Genomic DNA, 19,144 nt, shown 5'->3' on the forward strand with positions numbered 1-19,144 from the left:
ATTATTATTAACAATAAAAAAAAATACGAAATCAAAAAAATCCTAAATTTATAAATATATTACTAAAAACTTTAATACTTTTTTTAATAAAAAAGTTAAAATAAACTTATCTAGTAACCAATATCCAATATTACTTATACTTAGGAATTACTTAACAATTTTTAATCTTGATTAATTCAATTCCTCTATCTAACATACTTAATTTTATTTTATTATTTTAGTATAATTTAAAAAAAATAAGTAAATTAATTAAAATTTTTTAATATTTAGATATTATTTAAAATTTATTTTTAGTATTAGATTTTTTTAATATTTAGATACTAAAATTTATTTATATTAACTTATATAATAAAATCTAAAAACTGCAAATTAAATTAGTTTAAGTTTAAAAAGCTATAAAAAATTTTAGTTTAATTATCGAAAATTTATTGGAGTAGGTAATTAATAATTAAATCTTTAATTTAGAAAAAGAAATTTAATTAAAAAATCTATATTTAAAATTATTAGAAATTTTAGAATTAAAAATATTAAAGATATTAGAGAAAAATTAAAAAGAATTTTTTAAAAAACCTTTAAAAATTTTTGAGAAATTAGAATTTTTAAAAATTAAGTGTAAAAATAGTTATAAAGGATTTATATTATTTAAAATTAATAAAAAATATTGATATAATAAAGAATTTATTATAATATTAAATCTTCGAATGGAGTATTAATAAAATATTAATATTAAAAAAGAAAATTTTGTAACAAAATAATTTTAATATGATGAATTTTAAATAAAAATTTAAATAATTGAAAAAATTTTTAAAATAACTATAGAAAATATTTAAGTGATATTGTAATTAGAAGAAAAATTATATAACATAATATAAATTGTAAATTTAGAATAAGAAAGTATCTAAATCTAAATTTTAAAATTTATAGTATAAGATTATAATTATTATATTAATAAATATAGTATAAAGTCTATTTAGGTTTTTATTTTATATAGATTTTTTGGCTTATATAAAAATAACTTTTGTTTAGTTTAATATTCTATATATTTGAATGTTTAGTTTAAATTTAACTTTTATTTAGTTTAATAAATTATATAATTTTAACTTTTGTTTAGTTTAATATTCTATATATTTGAATATTTAGTTTAAATTTAACTTTTGTTTAGTTTATTTTGTTATTTTTTTTGTTAATTGTTTATTTAAACTGTTATGTTTGTTGTTATGTATTTAGAAATTAAGTAATAATTTAAGTATTAATTTATATTTATATTAGTATATTATTTTTGTCTTGTGACATTTGTGTATTATTTTGATATCATGATTAGTCCGTATACGATTTCTTACACTATCTCTAAGACGTGTCTTCATACATAGTGATTACACACACCACAAAACCTACATATATCTATTTCTCCTGATAAGAATAATAACAGATTATGATAAAATTATGTTTTTTTCCCTGATATAGTTGCTAACAATCATTTAATTAATTTTAAATTATTTGAAAACGTTTTAAGTGTTCTATTGTGGTTCCCGTGCGATTTTGTCACGAATTCTTGGCTGCACAAAAACAAACGCTGGCAGAATGGCCCGTTGATTGGGTACGTCACTTCGCTGTTTTCGAAAGATTCTTACTTTCCAGACTCCTGCTACTGTCCCGGTACTTATAGAATGCCTTCTTAGAGGCCTTCAGGGTGCTGATGGAATATAAGGGAGTAGAAGCTATCTGTAGGATATGGTATATATGCCTTACGCCTTTGCTTCGCCTCGAAGCCAGTTTGCCAAATATTCAAATTTCTTTGATCTATTTTTGTTGTTGTGATTTTTGGGGTAGGGACCCGATGTAGCCGCCTAATCTTAAATTTATTCCTTTCGTAAACCTAGGCCCTCAAACACCTCAAAAAATCATCACCACATTTCTGATCTAATCAAAATGGCAGACCAACTCCTTACTTCGCTCCTTTACCAAGTGCCCAACAATCTTAGTTCGAACTGCGATGCGTACAATGGGTCAATTGCCTGCACCCAATTGTATCTCAACGCTCTTGCAGAGGCTGAATGTGTCAACCATAACATTTACGCTACAGGCTTCGACGTCGACCAAATATGGATGCAAAGCCAAGTTCTTTTGGGGAAAATACGGGATTCTACTTATTCACCTCATATCCTCCGAGCTGGTACCAAACGCAAACTACGAAACAAGCGCATGAGACGTGGTACAGCAATTCAGACAGAAGAGTCTCCGAGCTCAACTCATCATGAAGTTATTGATCAGGACCCCCTTGAGAGCGAGGGCTCCTCTTCCGATTCTGATACCGCTGAGACTAGGGTGGACTACGGACAACTAAAAAATGACCATGTACCTACATATAACGAAACCCGGTCGCGCCAGGAAGGAAACGAACTCGACGACGGATTTTTCTCGATTGATGCTTTTAATCTCGAAACAGAAAGATTTGAGCAAGCAGATGAGCTCGGAAGATCATTCGGTGGACTCGATACGACGATTGATTGGAGTATAGACCCGGACGATGGTGATCTGGGCTCTGATTCCCCGGAGGATACAGACCACACCCTCATGTATACCGATTTTTTTCTTCCCCCGGGACATCCCGGGAGTCGTGTTGGGCTGAATAGTAGGAATACGAGTGCAAAACGATCGGTCAGCGAAGAAGCTATTTCTCTCGAAGCTATTGGCGGCTTGATGAACGAAATCGAACGAGATCTATTTGACGACATATCACCCGATCAACAAATACAAGTGCCTGGGGACTCTGAAATTATGGATTCTTCTTCACACAGGAGCGCACAAGCTCGACTTAGCGATAGTATACGACAATTGGAGAAGCAAAACATCAACCGACGGGAATGGATGTTATCTGGCGAAACGAATTCAAAACAGAGGCCCTTTAACTCTCTCTTGCAGGAAGATTTGGATTTTGAAAGGATTGGAAAGCCAGTTCCTGTTGTCACGCAGGAATCGACGATGACACTGGAGGAGTTGATCAAAGGAAGAATCATCACAGAGCGTTTCGATGAAATAATACGTAGGAATCTAGAGCACCACGAGAAATCTCGCCGCTCTATCGTGGAACTCGAAGACTCAAAATCGAAAGTCGGGTTGGCGGAAGTATACGAGCAGGAACACCTCGAAACCATGACGCCGGCCCGATCGAAAAGCGTGGACGTGAAATCAAATGCCCTCAGATCCGAAATAGATAGCCTTTTCTCCACGGTGAGCAACCAGTTGGATCTGTTGAGTTCCTGGCATTTCACGCCGAAAGCACCACAATCAACGCTTTCAGTTGTCCAAGACGTTCGAACGCTTAATATGGAAGAAATGCAGGTGAATGCAAACTATATCTCCGAACCCACATCGACAGCGTTGGCGCCGCAAGAGATTTACAACCCCTCATCTAAGGAGAGCCAGACCGACAGCGTGATCAAAGTTTCTGGTATCCCTATGTCTCTCTCCGAGGTGGATAGAAGTCGGAGAACAAAAGTCAAGAGTAGGAGGAACCGAGAATTGTCTAATTCATCAAGAGGTCGAAGCCGCATTGATGAAAACGCGGGGCTTTTGAAAACACTCCGAAAAGCAGATGTTGCTATCATAGATCGAGAGGGTAAGCAGACATCTTTGGGAAGCTCTCAACCTGGGAGGGCTTCGTCGTCTGTGTCGCGGATTAAGCTTTAGATTTTTGCAATGGCTTTCTTTTTGTATTTATAATTATATCAACCTTGTGATATCCCAAGATACCTTCTAATTAGGCCGTCTACAGACTTCTAAAACCAATAGCTTCAGTACCTAGAACCTTGTCTGGGGCTCTAATATTACATAAGCACTTCAGAGTTGGTGGTTATTGTGTTGTTGTTGATTTACAAGCTCGCCTGTGACTGCGTTTTCTAATTAGGTCTAGAGCTAAGATCCTATCTTGCGGCTCTTGGCTTGGGCGAGCGACAAAAACTAATCCCACTACACATCCTGAAAACCCGAAGCGACAACCACAAAGCTTTATTCACCAAACTTCACTCTATCAAAGCATCCACTGCCAACATCTTCAAAATGGGAAAGTAAGCAGCTTCATGGTTACTCCGATAGACACCGTATCCATTATCTCGGAACTAATCGATCTTCGAATCACAGGGGCAAGCCAAGAGGTCTAAATTCTGCTCGCAAGCTACGAAACCACCGTCGAGACAAGTACGATTTCTACACACCTCGAAGCTTGGTCTGGTCAACATCTGGGAAACTAATGCTTAATTAATAGCCGATGGGCGGATTTGGGATTTAAAAAGCGCCTTCTAGGAACTGCCTTCAAATCGTCGCCCTTTGGTGGCTCGTCGCATGCTAAGGGAATCGTCCTCGAAAAAGTTGGTGTTGAGGCCAAGCAACCAAATTCTGCCATCCGTAAATGTGTCAGGGTCCAACTTATCAAAAACGGCAAGAAAGTCACAGCATTTGGTTCGTTCTTATTTCCAGAACTCCCGGGACGGGACAGCACTAAGGCTGACAACAATCTAGTTCCCAATGACGGTTGCTTGAACTTCGTAGATGAGAATGACGAGGTTCTTTTGGCGGGGTTTGGTAGGAAAGGTAAAGCTAAGGGTGATATTCCCGGTGTTCGGTTCAAGGTCGTGAAGGTCTCTGGAGTCGGTCTTTGTAAGCCAAACCCTTGAATTATCTCATATTTAGCCACCATCATACTAATTTGATCCTTAGCTGCATTGTGGAAAGAAAAGAAAGAGAAGCCAAGAAGTTGAAGCTTCTACTTCCAATTTTCAATCCGCTGCTTTAATCCTTGTTTCCTATTCATCTATGGCGTTTCTGTTGTGTATGTATTATGAAAAGGACGAACATTCTAGAACGACAGGCTTTGAGATGGCAGCAAGGAGCCTGCAACCTAATACGAAACTGATACCTGTGATCCCATGATTGGTGGACCGGCAGGATCCTCCCTGGCATTCGACAGTAGCCCTTTCGATAACCGAACGTCTTCCTATCCTTTGAATTCACAGCTTACTAGGCATATTAAGGCTAGTAAATAACGAGATAATCAAACACAACTTCCGTTAATTTATTTCAAGATGGATGCTTATTCCGAGGGTATCCGCGCAACAATAACTCCAGTACAGTAGCGACGACAACAATAACAATGACAATGACAATGACAATGACAATGTCAATAATCATAATAATAATAATAGTAATAGTAATAGTAATAGTAATGATAGGAAGACGACGAAAAAGAAGAATAAGAATAAGAATAAGAATAAGAATAGTGGTAAGTAAAAGAGCTTGCTAAGGAAGGGGAAGCCAAGGGTAGTGTGTGGCGGATCGGATAGGAATTGAAAACCAAACGAGTACTAACGCTACCAACGCTACCCTCGAATGTTCGCACTTATCGAAAATACAGCTTAGTGTCTCATCAATCTAAACCACATGGTCGCAAACTTAGTGGCTATGTTGCTTGGTTTTCCTTGACGAGAGCCCGAATACGTTTGTCATAGGCTGTACGATCTTTTTTGAATAGGTTATAGGCTTCGGCTTGCGCTGGAGATTCTGGATTTGGGTCATCTAGGAGATCCTGGATACCGAGAAGTATCTGTTTGATTGTGATGGCAGGTTTCCACCCTTCATCCTCATTGAGAATTGATAGACAGACTGTGCCAGAAGGATAAACGTTGGGATGAAAAAGTGGTGGAACAAATTTACCTAAAATAACGTCAGTGTCGGTTATCGATGATGGAAAGCAAGTGACATTTGACTTACACTTTGGCGGCTTCGTAGGGTATTCTGACCGACAGTAAAAGAGCGAAATGTAAGCCTCGAAGCCGTTATGCATGAAGATCGGGGGTTGTATAATCTATACCCTCGGGAAATACCATCTCAAGCTTGAATAGTCCTCCTTCCCACAGAGTCTTCTCCTTACCAGGGATACCACAGCTCCATTGTCGGAGATCTATTCCATCGGAACCGCGTTGAGGTCTCGCGTAGAATCCGAATGGGTGATTTTTGCGCCACTGTCTTCTATGTTACGTTTCAGCAATCTCTGAAGGGGTGCGAGATCTAGGCATGCCGGCGGTGGTAAGGCCTTGGACTCACCTCTCTTCCTGTAGCCGATTAAGGCAAAGCGACGACATAGTAACTATGGTATTATTCTCGTCGAACCCCAATGCCAGCTGACCTCTTATATGCTTAAAAATTTTCGGTTGGTTGCAGATTGATGCGAGTAAGTACTCAAGGGGGGTAGATACGGTATCTAGATATTGAACTGGTGGGGATGGCGATTTAGGAGTCGTGGCTGCTGGGAGAGATGGTGCTATTCGATTGCAGCTCAGCGCGAGGGAGCAAGTCAGATCCTGCTTCGAACTTAGCTTAGGCTTGGTAGCGAATTGCTCCGGCCAAGACCGCTAGGAGGGCCGAGGTATCAGCGAAACATTCTTGCTACGCTCTTCTTCTTTGTCAGGCAAACTCCACACTCAGCGTCATTTGAGAGAACAATATTAGGAGCGGAAACTATTGAATTTTTTTGATTCTGGTCTACCACCTTTTAACACACTTCGCAAAAAATCAAAAAAAAAAAATCAAAAAAATCAAAAAATGGTCTTGAAGAGGACGATTCGAAGAAGCCCCGCATCAGATGTTCATGCTTCTTCAAGTGGATCGAAACCAGAGTTTCCAGCGGAGCTAGCAACAAGCTCAAACCCCAACGCCGCGCAAAGTGCCCTACCAACGGTGCTGTCTATAGAACGCCCCGCAGATAATAATGGCGCTTCTGATCAGTCGCGGAAACCCGGTGACCCAGTCAGCTATGGCGACGGCGACGAAGACGACGAAGACGACGAAGACGACGAAGACGAAGACGACGAAGACGGTCTCGATGAGCTCGACGGTTGGTAGAGCTGTTCACCTGGATTTGCACCAAACACCGCATGCTAACTACATTTCATAAACTAGATCTCCTTGACGAGTTTAATGCCGGATCTTCGTCTAAACCGGCAAATAATGTGCACGGAGAGACGTCCGCTCAGGGCTCCTCCATGAACCAACCCTCACTTGATAGCCTAGACGACGACTTTGCAAAACAGCTGCAACAGGGAATGGCAGATCTTTTAAAGGAGATGGAGGAATCTGTAAGGCACTGACCTCCGTTTGTCACTTATTCAATACTCTGGTCGACTACCAAAAACCTAGTATCTAAATTAATTGCAGTAATATTTTACAGCCGGAATTCCAAGCTCAGTTCGACTCTCTGGTCCAAGAACTAGATAAATCGGCTGGCTCAGCTCCAAATCCACCCGGCAATGGGAAAGGGGCCATGTCTACCCCCGGAACATCGGAAAGGCAACCGCAGATCGATGATGAAGTGGCGCAGGGGGCCTCATCGTTCCATGATACTATTGCCAAGACTATGGAAAGGATGAAGGAGTCTGGGGCAGAAATAGATACTGAAATGGCAGATTCGCAGTCAGATGATTTTCTTGCAGAGATGCTGCGACAAATGCAAACGACGACGGGGCGGGGAGGCTCCGATGAAGACTTTTCAAAAATGTTAATGGGAATGATGGAGCAACTTACGAACAAGGAGATACTCTACGAGCCAATGAAGGAGCTCGATGAGAAGTTCCCGAACTGGCTTGTGGAAAACGAAGGTAAACATTCAGCAGAGGAGATGGACAACTTCAGAGAACAGGCAAGACTTGTGCGGGAGATTGTTATGAAGTTTGAGCAGCCTTCCTTTTCTGATTCCAGCGAAATAGACCGGGAGTACATTGTAGAGAGAATGCAAAAGGTTAAGCCCCACCGCCCCCATACAAAAATTTGCACATTATTTTCTAACCTATTGGACGTAGATGCAAGCCGTCGGCTCGCCTCCTGCCGAGCTACTTGGAGACATGGGCCAAGGGGACGGTCTACCGCCTGATATTGAAAACTGCCCAGTTCAGTAATCCGGGATCCCGTTTATATTTAGATAGGACGAATTATACCTTCGCACAAAAACCAAGGATCTTCTGATATCCTTTCGTATGCCTAGCTCTCACTAGTCCAGAGCAATGATTTAGCCTCGTACTCCTTGTTCTGTGTCTGTCTATTGTTGAACTCACAAACAATGTATGGAAATCCGTTCTAACCTTTCACCTGCCCCGTGCCCGGTCTGACCATGTTTCGCAAAATTGGCACTATTGTGCTACCAAAAGGTATAAACCCAGTGTATATTAAATTTAGTTTACTTTTGTCGTATATTATTTGGCTTTCGACGCCTTGTTGTATCAACGAGTTGATTGTTGAGGGTACTGATAAGCCCCTAAGTGCTTGCTTAAGTAGCTGCCCATTGACTTTATTACCAACTAGGTCCTCGAAAATATAGCTGAGGAGTCTGGAGATGAGACAATACTCAAGAATTACACACTTGTTAACTAAAATATAATTGGAAACTGTTGATACCTTCGTTATATCATTAGTCTTTGAACGACACACCCTGCACTTCGGAAGTTCTCAGTTGGGTAAGCGCTTAATCGCGTGTTCATAACGTTTTAGATATAAGGGTCGTGGGTTGGGTTGCGTTCGTACAATTGCAGCTTCTGTCGCAGTTTCGCTTCGAACTTCCGGCCAATATTCATTCCGCACTCCATCAATCCATGCTGTGACGCTGGTCGTTCCTTTAATTACATACCCACGCTTTCTTTTATTACGACCCTGCTTTTTTAAACACAATATTTCTGGAAATTAATGGACCGGTAGTATATCGACATGGATGACTCGGAATCTGGAGGTACTAGACTGCCTCTTGTCCTAAGATGATCGGGTTGCTGACGAGATAGAACATAGGTACTATTGGTAGAAAAAAGGGAAAGAAGGCACGAAAGGGCGCAGTCAGAAAACTAGCTGAAGAAATCTCCAAATCGCAATTGGAATCACAAAACGAGGTTGAGCTCATTTCACGGCATTCAAATTCCATTGGGAATGTGGCACAATGCGTTAAACACTCAGCAACTGACTAATTCGTGGATAGGCCCAGGGAGTTGAAGAGCCGGAAGGCAGTCCAAGCACGCCGCCGAAATCCCTCGAAGAAGGTTTGTCTTCCATAATATTATTGTCATCTTAGATATAAAATCTGATGTTCGATCCTATTTTGCATCTAGGCACGGAGCAGAGCATTACTGTTATCTACTCGAAGGACATAGCCACCCCGACACTACGCTCGGGATCGGAAACCGGCTTTGATAAAAATGCTGAAAAGGATCGAGTTTTCCAGCTGGAAGCCCAGCTTGCTCAGGCACTGGCAGAAAATGCCCAGCTTGACGACAAATACAAAGGCCTCCTAGGCAGAGTAGCATCCATACGAACAACTTTGACAGACAGACTCAATAAAGATGCAGTAAGTTTATAGTCTCATCAAGCTTCGTTCGTAGTACTTACCTGTCAATTTTGGCTAGGAAGAGTTGCAGCAGACGAAGGGCATGGTTGAAACACTAGAGGAGCAAAATAGGGTGATACTTCGCGAGAAAGAAGCCGTGGAGGCCGTTTTGAAGCAAACGATCGCTGAAAGGAAGATACTATCTCAAGAAGTACAGGACCTTCGTCAACGGTTCTCTGTATCTCAGCAAAACTGGTCTAAAGAGCGTGAAGAAGCAGATATTGTACAACAGCGGCTAAAAGAGGAACTGGAGACTACTAGGAAGGCAGGACAGGACTGGGAGGTCCTAGCTATGGAGGAAAGTTCGGTTCGGAGAGCGCTTGAGGAACGGGCTAGTGATATCGAAGACCAATATATATCCCAGAAGGCCCTGCTCGAGAAAGAGATCTCAATAAAAGCCCAACAGGCCGCCAAGCTTTCAGATCTCCAAATGGCCCTTAATGACATCCAAAAAAGTACGTATCAATTCTATATGTCGATGGCCCATCTCCTCACAAATTGCATGAATAGCCCGCAAGGAAGAACTCCGGGAAATAGTAGAAAGCACACAGTCTCAAATTGAAGCACTCGTTTCTGAGAAAACTTTACTACGAGAGGACTTATCTGCTGCAGAGGTATGTTACTAATTCATACAGGTATAGTATATTACGATCTAACCACATTATAGGCCCGGTCAAATCATCTATCAGAGGAGATCCAGCGAATGTCCCACTTGGAGAGTGATGTCAAAGAAAAAACGCTTTTGATAGGAAAGCTAAGACACCAAGGTTAATACTATTTTGAAATGCAAAATATGCTAGATCTAACGGCTAGTAACATCCAGGTGTAATCCTTAATGAGCACCTAACCAAAGCGTTACGAATGATCAAACGTGGTGACCCACAAGACAACGTTGACCGGTATGTACTTTAAACTTAGCTTTTTTTGCCTATCGTTAATACCTTCTTAGCCAGCTCGTCACGAATTTGTTTATTTCGTTTCTCGGGCTTCCGAGAGGTGACCAGAAACGATTTGAAGTTTTGCAACTCATTGCAAACTACTTGAAGTGGACCGATGAAGATCGTGAGACGGCGGGACTCTCTCGCCCGGGAGGGTCTGGCTATCCGGGACCGATTCCGCCACGGAATATTCAGTCGCCTTTGACGCTTACGCACTTGAGCGATTCCAGGGATGGGAACAATAGTGGGGAGGTTAGCGGCTTTATGATGATATCCAATATAACGCAGTGGCAGTGTGCTAACTATGAAAATTCTGTAATAGAATCTAGCGGAACTATGGGCATCATTCCTACAACAACAAACAGAAACTAGGCCAGATGGTTTATAATGATACCAAGAGTGCAGATAGTATAATCCTAATGTACCGGAATCGTAGTCAAATACCCCTTCTGCAATTAGGCGCGGGTCCAGTTTCATTTTTTGGAGACGCTGTGTATAAACTAAACTAGACACTGTAACATATTTCAACGCTACCTGACATAGATTGATGATCGAAGGGTCCCTAGTACTATATCATAGCTCTTCTGTGATTTTGTTTAGTTTTCAGTACCTTCTACCCTCCTTACTATTCGGTATGTTAGTTTTCTCTCAGCAACTTCTAAAGCATTCCGGAGATGTGGGGTTAAAGCCCATCCTTCCTGTGTTATGCGGTAGCGTATAATGTCCGACTTCTCCCGATCACCCACGGTAGCATACAACATGATCATCGCACTGTATGTATGAGTTGTTGGAGGGATCCCGTGTTCTAACATTGCCTCCCATATTTTTTCAGATGTATCCGGATCCCTGTGTAGAGTTGATGCCTGAAGTAACGAGTCCCACGTCAAACTGGTTGGGTGGGGCAGGTCGCTAAAGTCGATCATATCTTGTACGATCCCGAGAGCTAGTCCTAGGTTCGGCTTGTATCTGGCAACTGCCGACACAATGCAGGCAACAAAGTGTTCGCTTGCCGTCTGAAACTGTGGTATGTGGCTGTTGTTCCTAATGAGACTTATATATCTCCAATAAATGGTCAATGCATACCTCGAGCCCTCTAAATTCCCGGCAACCGTCCTGAGATAAGAATTCAGCATGATCGTTAGCGTCCCGATTGTCGGTTCAAGGAGCGCATTCTGAGGGCCCGGAGTATTCCGCTGGCGGGGAAGAGGTAGCTCCAAGAGGTTTAATGCAAGTGGTTTAAAGAAACGCCTATAAAGTTTGCAAAGACCCCAATAGCTAGCGTTTTCTTTATGAGTTTCCACCAACATGACAGCGGTAACGAAGAAGCTGTTCGACAGAGGTTGTAAACCCTGTCTTTGAGCATCATTGTAGGTAATTTCGAGCCTACTACTGTCTCCAAGCCGGTGATGCATCAGAAATACCGCGGAAACTACATCCAATGGCAGCGCAGCTCCGGTTTGATTTTCATGGTCTTTTGTGAGCTTATGCACGCTATTGGCGTCATTTACGCCAGCTGCTGCATATATCAAGAGCTTGTATATAAGGGGATCCATATTTCCAAATGAAGAGAAGAAACTGATAACATCTGACTCGTGAATCGGAATGCCGGCTCTGTATAATTTAAGAAACAGTCGTCGAAACTGCCATTTCCGGAGACTCAAAGATTTGTCATTCCTCGAAGGGGAAAGTGCAAGCTTCTGGAATACTTGCAAAGCTTGAACGAACATTCCAGCTTCTGAAAGTGCGTGTAGGATGCTGAGAAGTATCCTATCTGGAACCTCTGATTTGCTAAGTAGCAAAACATTATATAGACGGAAAATAGATACCGGAGACAATAGGTGAATAAGAAACTTAGCCCTAGAGGTGCCAATTTTGATAGAATCGAACCCATGCCCGGATCGGTGTTGAGTCATGCCTATGAGGATGTCCAAGATGCGTTCGGCTCGTGATCTCGAAGTTCCAAATGGAATGGACTTGGAACGGTAACGTTTGAAAATATCCTCGATGCACCAGATCAAGACCTTTGAGCTGGCATTTATGTCCAAATACCGTTTCTGAGAGCTAACAGCAGACAAGTACCCCTCAAGTACACGGAGTAGAATACGATCTCTGCTCGTGGAGGCAAGGTACGCACCTACTGCGGATAATCGGGTCGTATCTAAGCTTTCACACCATTGAGCTGCGATTGCCTTGGAACCATGCCCTCCTGACAATAATTGACTACACAGCCGTCTCCTATGCCTGGCTACGAGATGTTCTATTGGTGTTCTTTGACAAGCCTTCCAAAGCTCAAGGAATCGAATTTTTCCCTGTTTCTGGTGCCCATTTGGGGGGAACTGTTCCAGTTTAAGTCCCTTGATTCTGGTCCTTGAAACAGGTGTGTATCGGAGGGGATGAAACGGAGCTGCACGGTGGTTTCCATTATTGTCCTCGTTGATATGGAAATGCGTACAGTCCGCCGCCCGAGGAACCCAAGTTAGGTTTAGAAATAGTCCTTAACATGCATGAAATTAGATTGGCTTGTGAATATTTCAGGAGAGATGGTGATTACCTGGGTGGGAATGAAGATTCCGAGTTTGGGGGGGCTTAAAATAAGTGGGTGGGTGTAGATGCACTCTGACTACCTTGGCATACATATAAGTGCGAATGGTGCTAGTTATTCCGGACACTACGGCGGTCCGAAGAGGATCATCATCTGAGTTTGATGGGATGGCTGTGGTCGATTTTGGGATGTAATATATTCGTTATGGCGAAGCAATTTTCTTTCTTGTGTGAAGCGAAAATATAATCACGTGGGTATATACTTACTTATTTGAGGGGAGAAGAAAAGGCAGAGGTCGAAACAAGAAAACCCAAACTCCTTTTCGACACATCGCACCCAAAACCGAAAACGTGAACCGATTCACTCAGCAATTTTGAGACTACAAGCCTCAACATGGATACGGCTCTAGAAACACAATCTCTCGCACGAAAAGATCGACTAGCAAAGCTTCGCAGCCTCAAGCGAAAGCAGGAACATGATGTTAGTTCCGAAACTGCAAGGGACACCGAGGCTAGTGAAGCATCGACGGTCGTTCTTTCTGGCAGAAACTACGACGTCCAGACTAAAGCCCCTAGGTTCGGCTTCGATACTGCACCTTCGGATAACCAAGTAACTCTAGAGTCCCAAGCGGAGAGCATAGCTGCTGAAGCTAGGATTACAATTAAAGGCGAAGAAGAGACGAGCCTGTCAATCGACCTCCTCTCCCTGCAGCCAAAGAAACCCAATTGGGACTTAAAGCGTGATGTTGATCAGAAACTCTCGCGATTGGATCTGATGACGAACAATGCGATAGCTAGAATTCTTCACTCTAGCATCTTGCAGGCGAAAACTGCAGCTGCCCACAATAATGAGAACCTGGCTGAACTTGTAAAGCAAAGGGAAAATGAGGAAGCTGGTCTTGCTGGGAGTGATCTTGCGTGAAGGGTGCTCGGAGACTGTCAAACGGAATATTCGAACTTGTAAGATAGGATTGATACTGGGTCCTTAGTTGCGTACTGAAGTCAATAAGAAGTTATTACTGCTCTATCAATAGAGTATGGGCTTTGACTTCTTTTATTGTCTTGGAAATAGATAGTATCTTTACTCATAAGATTAAGAGCAGATGAGAAGGGCTTAAGTCAGAAATCTTTACCTTAGGCTTAAGTAATCTCGTGTGTTGTTGCTAATACGTCAAAAGGCAGCTATGCCATTCAACATCACGTCTTGGCACACAACACAAAGAATACTGGATGTTGGGTTCCAAAAAAGGTTTTAAACATTTTCCCACCTTAACTATTGCTCCCATACCTCCAGATCACACCTGCCTTCGAAGCAACCCACAGAAACCTCTTCAACCATGGATCGAGAATCATTCATACATCTAACAAAGCCTGTAGCGGCCGGCTCCACCACGGCAAGCCCACTTCAAGTGGTCATTTATGCACAAGTACCCCGAGAGCCCAATTCTAATACCCGTTTCGTGTTTCGTGGATCGTCGACTCTAAAATATCATCACTTAGGCATTGTTTGCAATTCTAGACCACTCTTTACGGCGAAGCCCCGATCAAGAAAGAGTGATTGGAACGTTACTAGGAGTGAGGTCTGAGGATGGTTCCGAAATCGAGATACGGAACTGTTTTGCCGTTGGTCACAATGAGAGCCAGGAGCAGGTTGGTTTCTCAAACAAAAACCCGATCTTCCGTGGCTACTAAACTCGAGGACCAATCTTTGTATTGTATAGGTCGAGGTCGATATGGATTACCACAAGCAGATGTACAACCTACATCTAAAAGCCAATCCCAAAGAGGTTCTTGTTGGGTGGTATGCTGTACCTTCCATTTCCATCAGAATTCCTCTCTGGCTAATAGTGCTATCATGTACTTGTCCATTATTTGTGATAGGTATGCAACTTCGCCAGAGCTAAATACATTCAGCGCTCTTATCCAGAATTTCTATGCCTCAAATGGTGATGGTACCCACCCTTACCCTGCTGTACACCTTACGGTTTCTTCAAACCCCGGAAAAGATATAACCTGCCGGACATATATATCTTCTTCTGTTGGCACTACGGCCGACAGAGCAGCAGATAGTTGTCTCTTTGTCCCGGTCCCGTATGAAATTAAATATGCTGAGACTGAGCGTAATGCATGTAAGTTTCTCTCCCAACAATTAACAACTTCCCTGATTGCTCACAAGTTGTCACCACACGCAGTGGAATCATTGTCACTAGGCAAGGCTTCCTCGGACCGACAAGTCAGTAATATTGTTGATATACATAGCTTAGAAGCTGGCATCATTGAACTCTTGGAAATGGTCAGTCGGGTGAGCAACTATGTATCTCAAATACTCGTAAGTTACCCTTGTGCAAATCATTATCATGAAAATAGACTCTAACCCGTCCATTGTAGGCTGGCGAAACCCTTCCCTCGGTTGCTATCGGACAGGCGCTGTTAAACACCCTCAACTTAGCCCCAAAAGTTGATGCGTCGGAGCTCGAAAAACTTTTCAACACTCACTTACAAGATGTCTTACTTGTATCTTACCTCGCAAATACAATCCGAACCCAAATTGACCTTTCCAACAAACTTGCCAGCACAGTAGGAACTATCGCAACGCCACCAAAGACGGATCATAAACGGCAGCAGAAAGAGCGAGATTAAGCATTCGCTTGAATCTTAGGGAATGAATGTTTCAGATGCCAAAGCATAGCCTTATGTAATCGTACACAGGTTTACATTGGGATAAATACCCTTAGTGCTTTATAGCTCCATACATCAAAATCCTCCTTTGTTTATCTCCCTCGATCCTACATTGGTCTCGTATTGACTTATTTTGTGTTTTCGTAATTATTGCTGGCATTGGAGCTACCAGAAGCCTACTGGGAAGGGTCACTAACAGCCTTGAGGCCGGACATGGCAACCCCACCAATATACCGCCTGAACGTTGGCATTTAGCTTACGAGATATACACGCCTGTAGTCATGAGCATCTCAGGCTGGAATTATCTATTTAAACCGGCAAGTCTGGCTTTGTGACTACATTTAAACGAAGCCCAACTATTATTACCAGCCACCACGAAGTTCTGCCACTTTCTCTAATTTTTTCCACCACCAATTTTTAATTGCTAGCGACTATTATGGCAGCCTTTCCATTATTCTAATTTCCTCCCCCCCCGGGAGGCCCAACCAGAATATTTCGAGCAATATATGTATAGTTCATACACAACAAGCTTGAGTTTAATTTTGCACAGAAAGAATAGCGCACTAATCATTCGCGCAATATTACCGGGCTTCGAGAGCCCACCATTGTGGGCGATCATCTCCTTCTCTTCATCAAAGACTGCACGAGAGCAATAGTCCGCCATGATCAGGAAAGTTCGTTCGGGTCCAATACTACTCTGCAAACTCTCATCTAGACTCCGGGCTTAAAAAATTATATGTTAGCACTTGTCCGATTTTTCGCTTCTGAACTTGAGGATGTTTCATACTGAGGTCGTTTGTTTTGAGAATTAGTAAAATGATACGGGGTACATTTGCAAGTAGCTGTACGAGCTGAGATAACATTCCATCCGCCATTGCAGCTGCGATATGCTCTTTTTCGGTTTCGGAACGGGCGGTTGACACAGAAGCTTTCACAGTGACAAAATCTCTCCCGGTAATCGCACTCGCAAACAGCGGGAACTGTTCAGCCGTGATGCCAGCGACTTCAGATGCGTAAATGCGCATTTTGTCTTCGTCTCCATCTAAGACAGCTAACCATAGTTTAGCGTAACTTCGACGTGTACTCAGCGGTATTTCCCGGTAAAGGCCGTGATCGTAAAGTATAATGTCGAAATTGTGACCTTTTCGGTTTTGATTGGGCCGAATCGCTAAATTACCATGGTGCGGATCACAATGCAAACTATTGAATGTTAGGAAACACATTTCACGAGACCGTCGGGAATCGGGGTGCTTACGGTGCATTGTTTCCGAAAATCATCTCGTTGAATATATGCGCGAGTGATGCGGAAACCTCATCCCTTGATATCCCGGCTCTATCAAGAGACGACAGGTCATCAACACGATGACCACGTAGGTACTCTAAAACCAATATTCGCTTTTTTGCCCAAACAACTAGGTTGTTAAGATTGAAAGTTAATCTAAAATTCTCGGGCAGTTGAGGGTGTAGCTTGATCTTACCTCTAGGGACCACGAGAGCTGTATTAGGAACATGTTTGAAATGTTCCGTGACCCGATATATGTTTTTCGCTTCTTCTTCGAAATCAAGCTCCACGGGTAGACTTTGAAACCACATTTAGCACCTTATTACTGTGTTCATGGTTTATGGGAAGCTTACGACAACTCCATTTCTTCACTAAGCCAATCCATTGGGTATTCCGGGAAAAAGAATTTGATGTTTGTTAAAGCGAACCGCGTTAATGCGAGGTCAAGAGGTACCCACTCGGCGAGAGAGGGATGTTGCAGCTTGACAGCGACTCTAAACCTACTATTAACTAACTATACTTCCGGGGGACGGACAAAACAGAGTAACTTGCTCTTGACCACTCTCTCGGAGCCGAGCCCTGTGAACCTGAGCCAAGGATGCTTTTTCGAGGGCGAGAAATCAGCTCTACTAGATAGGATAGATACTTGGGCAGTATGACGTGAATAGGGCTTACCGGTACCTATTGGCTCCTCGTCGAATTCGCTGAAAAGTTCCGATATGGTACATCCTGTGTCTTTTTGGATCATTCGGTCTATGTCCTCAACCGATGACCTTGGACATTTGTCTTGCAGCGGGATGAAAGTAGACTTGTATTATTAGCGATTGAAGTTTGAATTGGGTAGGCTACGCATGAGAAGTCCACATACCGTCCACTCGATAGGCTAAACGCATACGCCTTAGCATATGCCGGTCGTGTAGCCCAACCCAGGGGATCTCACCAATAGATATGTCATACTTGAGAGATGCTGGCCTAATTTGATAAATATAGAACCATTCTTCTCCATACTAGTTCGGCGAGGTGTTTAATATACTGTGATAATATTTTGAGCGTTCTTCTCGTTTCTAGGGATCGGCTTACACATTAAGCGCACGTTGGGAGCATCTCTTGTGGCATGCACTTAGTGAGGATGCGTAATCAAACGAGGCATTATCTAAAGCTAGTGTATACCGATAGCTGCGATATGAGAGGCGTCAGCCGCTCTGATATGACGTAGGACTGTTTTTTTTTCCCGGCGTACTGACTCTTGAATGCACCTAGCAGTTGCGGATGCAACACGCATAGTTCTTTCAAGGGCCATTACAGCGTGGTATGGACTTTCTGACACATAGAAACCGATTACAGCGGCAGCAAGGGAGGCACCAGCAAATAGCCACTTGGGTCTGATAGCTTGGGCATTCGATCTCGGAATTATCTTATAGAAGACCTTTGTAATGGAGGAGGAATTACGGGCGTTTCCAGAAATGGCGACACGGCCATGGTGTGAGATATTAGGAAAGGCCGTATTGGTTGGGAAATAGTGGGTAGAGAGGCGAGGCCTCAGCAAAGCGCGGATGGCGAATGGGACTCCGACTGACGACATCCATTCGACGATTATATGGGCGATGGTAGTATCTTTAGCAAAAGGTCTAGATAGGCTAAAAGGCTAGTAATATCAGTAAGAATGTTGATAATCTATAAACGAAATAGAACGCATTGATTGGGCTGATAACTCTACCGACTTGGTTGATTAGACTGGTATTTTACTAAAATAGTACCTAAGCCCAATATATTATTATTAATTATCTAATTATTATTGTTTTATTGTTTTAGTTGAATCGTATATACTTACCAAGAGGTACTATATAAAACAGAACAGGTCTAATTAAGTTTGTCCTACGCACGTACCATTAGGTGCAATTTTTAAGTACCTGATAACCTTAGTATACCTATGAGATAGGTCGGAGGTACTTACTCCTTTATAGATATTTTATTATTGTTATTATTATTTTTTTATTATATTATTATTGTTTTTTTTTTAAAAAAAAACAAAAAACAAAGCCCTCTCAGACCACCAAATTTCCCAGAAGATGGTATAAGGATTTATGTTAAATCTTGTACATCTAAGGAAGTAAGTGTTAAGGTTATGTTAAACTCGGAATGCTGAGAATCGGTAACCTACCTCCTGTAGGAAGATCAGAAAAAAAATTTTTTTTCTTGTTTGTTTTTGTTGGATTTCCGAGTACCGGGGTTCCGCATCAAAGGGTTTATTTCAGAGCGACCCTCCGAAGTCCGGGGGCCGTGTGCGTT

General features: G+C 42.2%; 8 protein-coding genes across 8 annotated transcripts; 5 read left to right on the plus strand and 3 right to left on the minus strand.

Moving 5' to 3' along the window:
• Nucleotides 1–1,929: 1,929 nt before the first annotated feature.
• AOL_s00188g1 (uncharacterized protein) lies at nt 1,930–4,757 on the plus strand (the record flags this gene model as incomplete). Its single annotated transcript, XM_011128250.1, has 6 exons — nt 1,930–3,619; nt 3,908–4,067; nt 4,141–4,197; nt 4,265–4,458; nt 4,519–4,656; nt 4,717–4,757. The coding sequence occupies 6 exons, from the start codon at nt 1,930–1,932 to the stop codon at nt 4,755–4,757; spliced, it is 2,280 nt and encodes a 759-aa protein (XP_011126552.1).
• A 698-nt stretch (nt 4,758–5,455) lies between these two features.
• AOL_s00188g2 (uncharacterized protein) lies at nt 5,456–6,137 on the minus strand (the record flags this gene model as incomplete). The annotated part of the gene is made up of 4 exons (XM_011128251.1): nt 5,456–5,709; nt 5,767–5,790; nt 5,867–6,024; nt 6,100–6,137. The coding sequence occupies 4 exons, from the start codon at nt 6,135–6,137 to the stop codon at nt 5,456–5,458; spliced, it is 474 nt and encodes a 157-aa protein (XP_011126553.1).
• Nucleotides 6,138–6,597: 460 nt separating this feature from the next.
• On the plus strand, nt 6,598–7,946 carry AOL_s00188g3 (uncharacterized protein; the record flags this gene model as incomplete). The annotated part of the gene is made up of 4 exons (XM_011128252.1): nt 6,598–6,889; nt 6,955–7,130; nt 7,223–7,789; nt 7,851–7,946. The coding sequence occupies 4 exons, from the start codon at nt 6,598–6,600 to the stop codon at nt 7,944–7,946; spliced, it is 1,131 nt and encodes a 376-aa protein (XP_011126554.1).
• Nucleotides 7,947–8,748: 802 nt separating this feature from the next.
• AOL_s00188g4 (uncharacterized protein) lies at nt 8,749–10,741 on the plus strand (the record flags this gene model as incomplete). Its single annotated transcript, XM_011128253.1, has 10 exons — nt 8,749–8,770; nt 8,827–8,924; nt 9,011–9,071; nt 9,141–9,376; nt 9,435–9,870; nt 9,926–10,029; nt 10,083–10,182; nt 10,239–10,314; nt 10,365–10,605; nt 10,676–10,741. 10 exons carry the CDS (start codon nt 8,749–8,751, stop codon nt 10,739–10,741), a joined length of 1,440 nt encoding a protein of 479 aa, XP_011126555.1.
• Nucleotides 10,742–10,949: 208 nt separating this feature from the next.
• On the minus strand, nt 10,950–12,266 carry AOL_s00188g5 (uncharacterized protein; the record flags this gene model as incomplete). The annotated part of the gene is made up of 1 exon (XM_011128254.1): nt 10,950–12,266. One exon carries the CDS (start codon nt 12,264–12,266, stop codon nt 10,950–10,952), a length of 1,317 nt encoding a protein of 438 aa, XP_011126556.1.
• Nucleotides 12,267–13,288: 1,022 nt separating this feature from the next.
• On the plus strand, nt 13,289–13,816 carry AOL_s00188g6 (uncharacterized protein; the record flags this gene model as incomplete). The annotated part of the gene is made up of 1 exon (XM_011128255.1): nt 13,289–13,816. One exon carries the CDS (start codon nt 13,289–13,291, stop codon nt 13,814–13,816), a length of 528 nt encoding a protein of 175 aa, XP_011126557.1.
• A 415-nt stretch (nt 13,817–14,231) lies between these two features.
• AOL_s00188g7 (uncharacterized protein) lies at nt 14,232–15,534 on the plus strand (the record flags this gene model as incomplete). Its single annotated transcript, XM_011128256.1, has 6 exons — nt 14,232–14,321; nt 14,395–14,544; nt 14,616–14,695; nt 14,776–15,023; nt 15,087–15,223; nt 15,283–15,534. The coding sequence occupies 6 exons, from the start codon at nt 14,232–14,234 to the stop codon at nt 15,532–15,534; spliced, it is 957 nt and encodes a 318-aa protein (XP_011126558.1).
• Nucleotides 15,535–15,749: 215 nt separating this feature from the next.
• Nucleotides 15,750–18,437, minus strand: AOL_s00188g8 (uncharacterized protein; the record flags this gene model as incomplete). The annotated part of the gene is made up of 10 exons (XM_011128257.1): nt 15,750–15,810; nt 16,095–16,296; nt 16,361–16,773; nt 16,829–16,985; nt 17,052–17,152; nt 17,209–17,349; nt 17,404–17,663; nt 17,724–17,738; nt 17,813–17,827; nt 18,096–18,437. 10 exons carry the CDS (start codon nt 18,435–18,437, stop codon nt 15,750–15,752), a joined length of 1,707 nt encoding a protein of 568 aa, XP_011126559.1.
• Nucleotides 18,438–19,144: the final 707 nt, after the last annotated feature.

This window comes from Orbilia oligospora (assembly GCF_000225545.1).
Source record: "Orbilia oligospora ATCC 24927 unplaced genomic scaffold scaffold00188, whole genome shotgun sequence".
Classification (NCBI taxonomy): Eukaryota; Fungi; Ascomycota; class Orbiliomycetes; order Orbiliales; family Orbiliaceae; genus Orbilia; species Orbilia oligospora.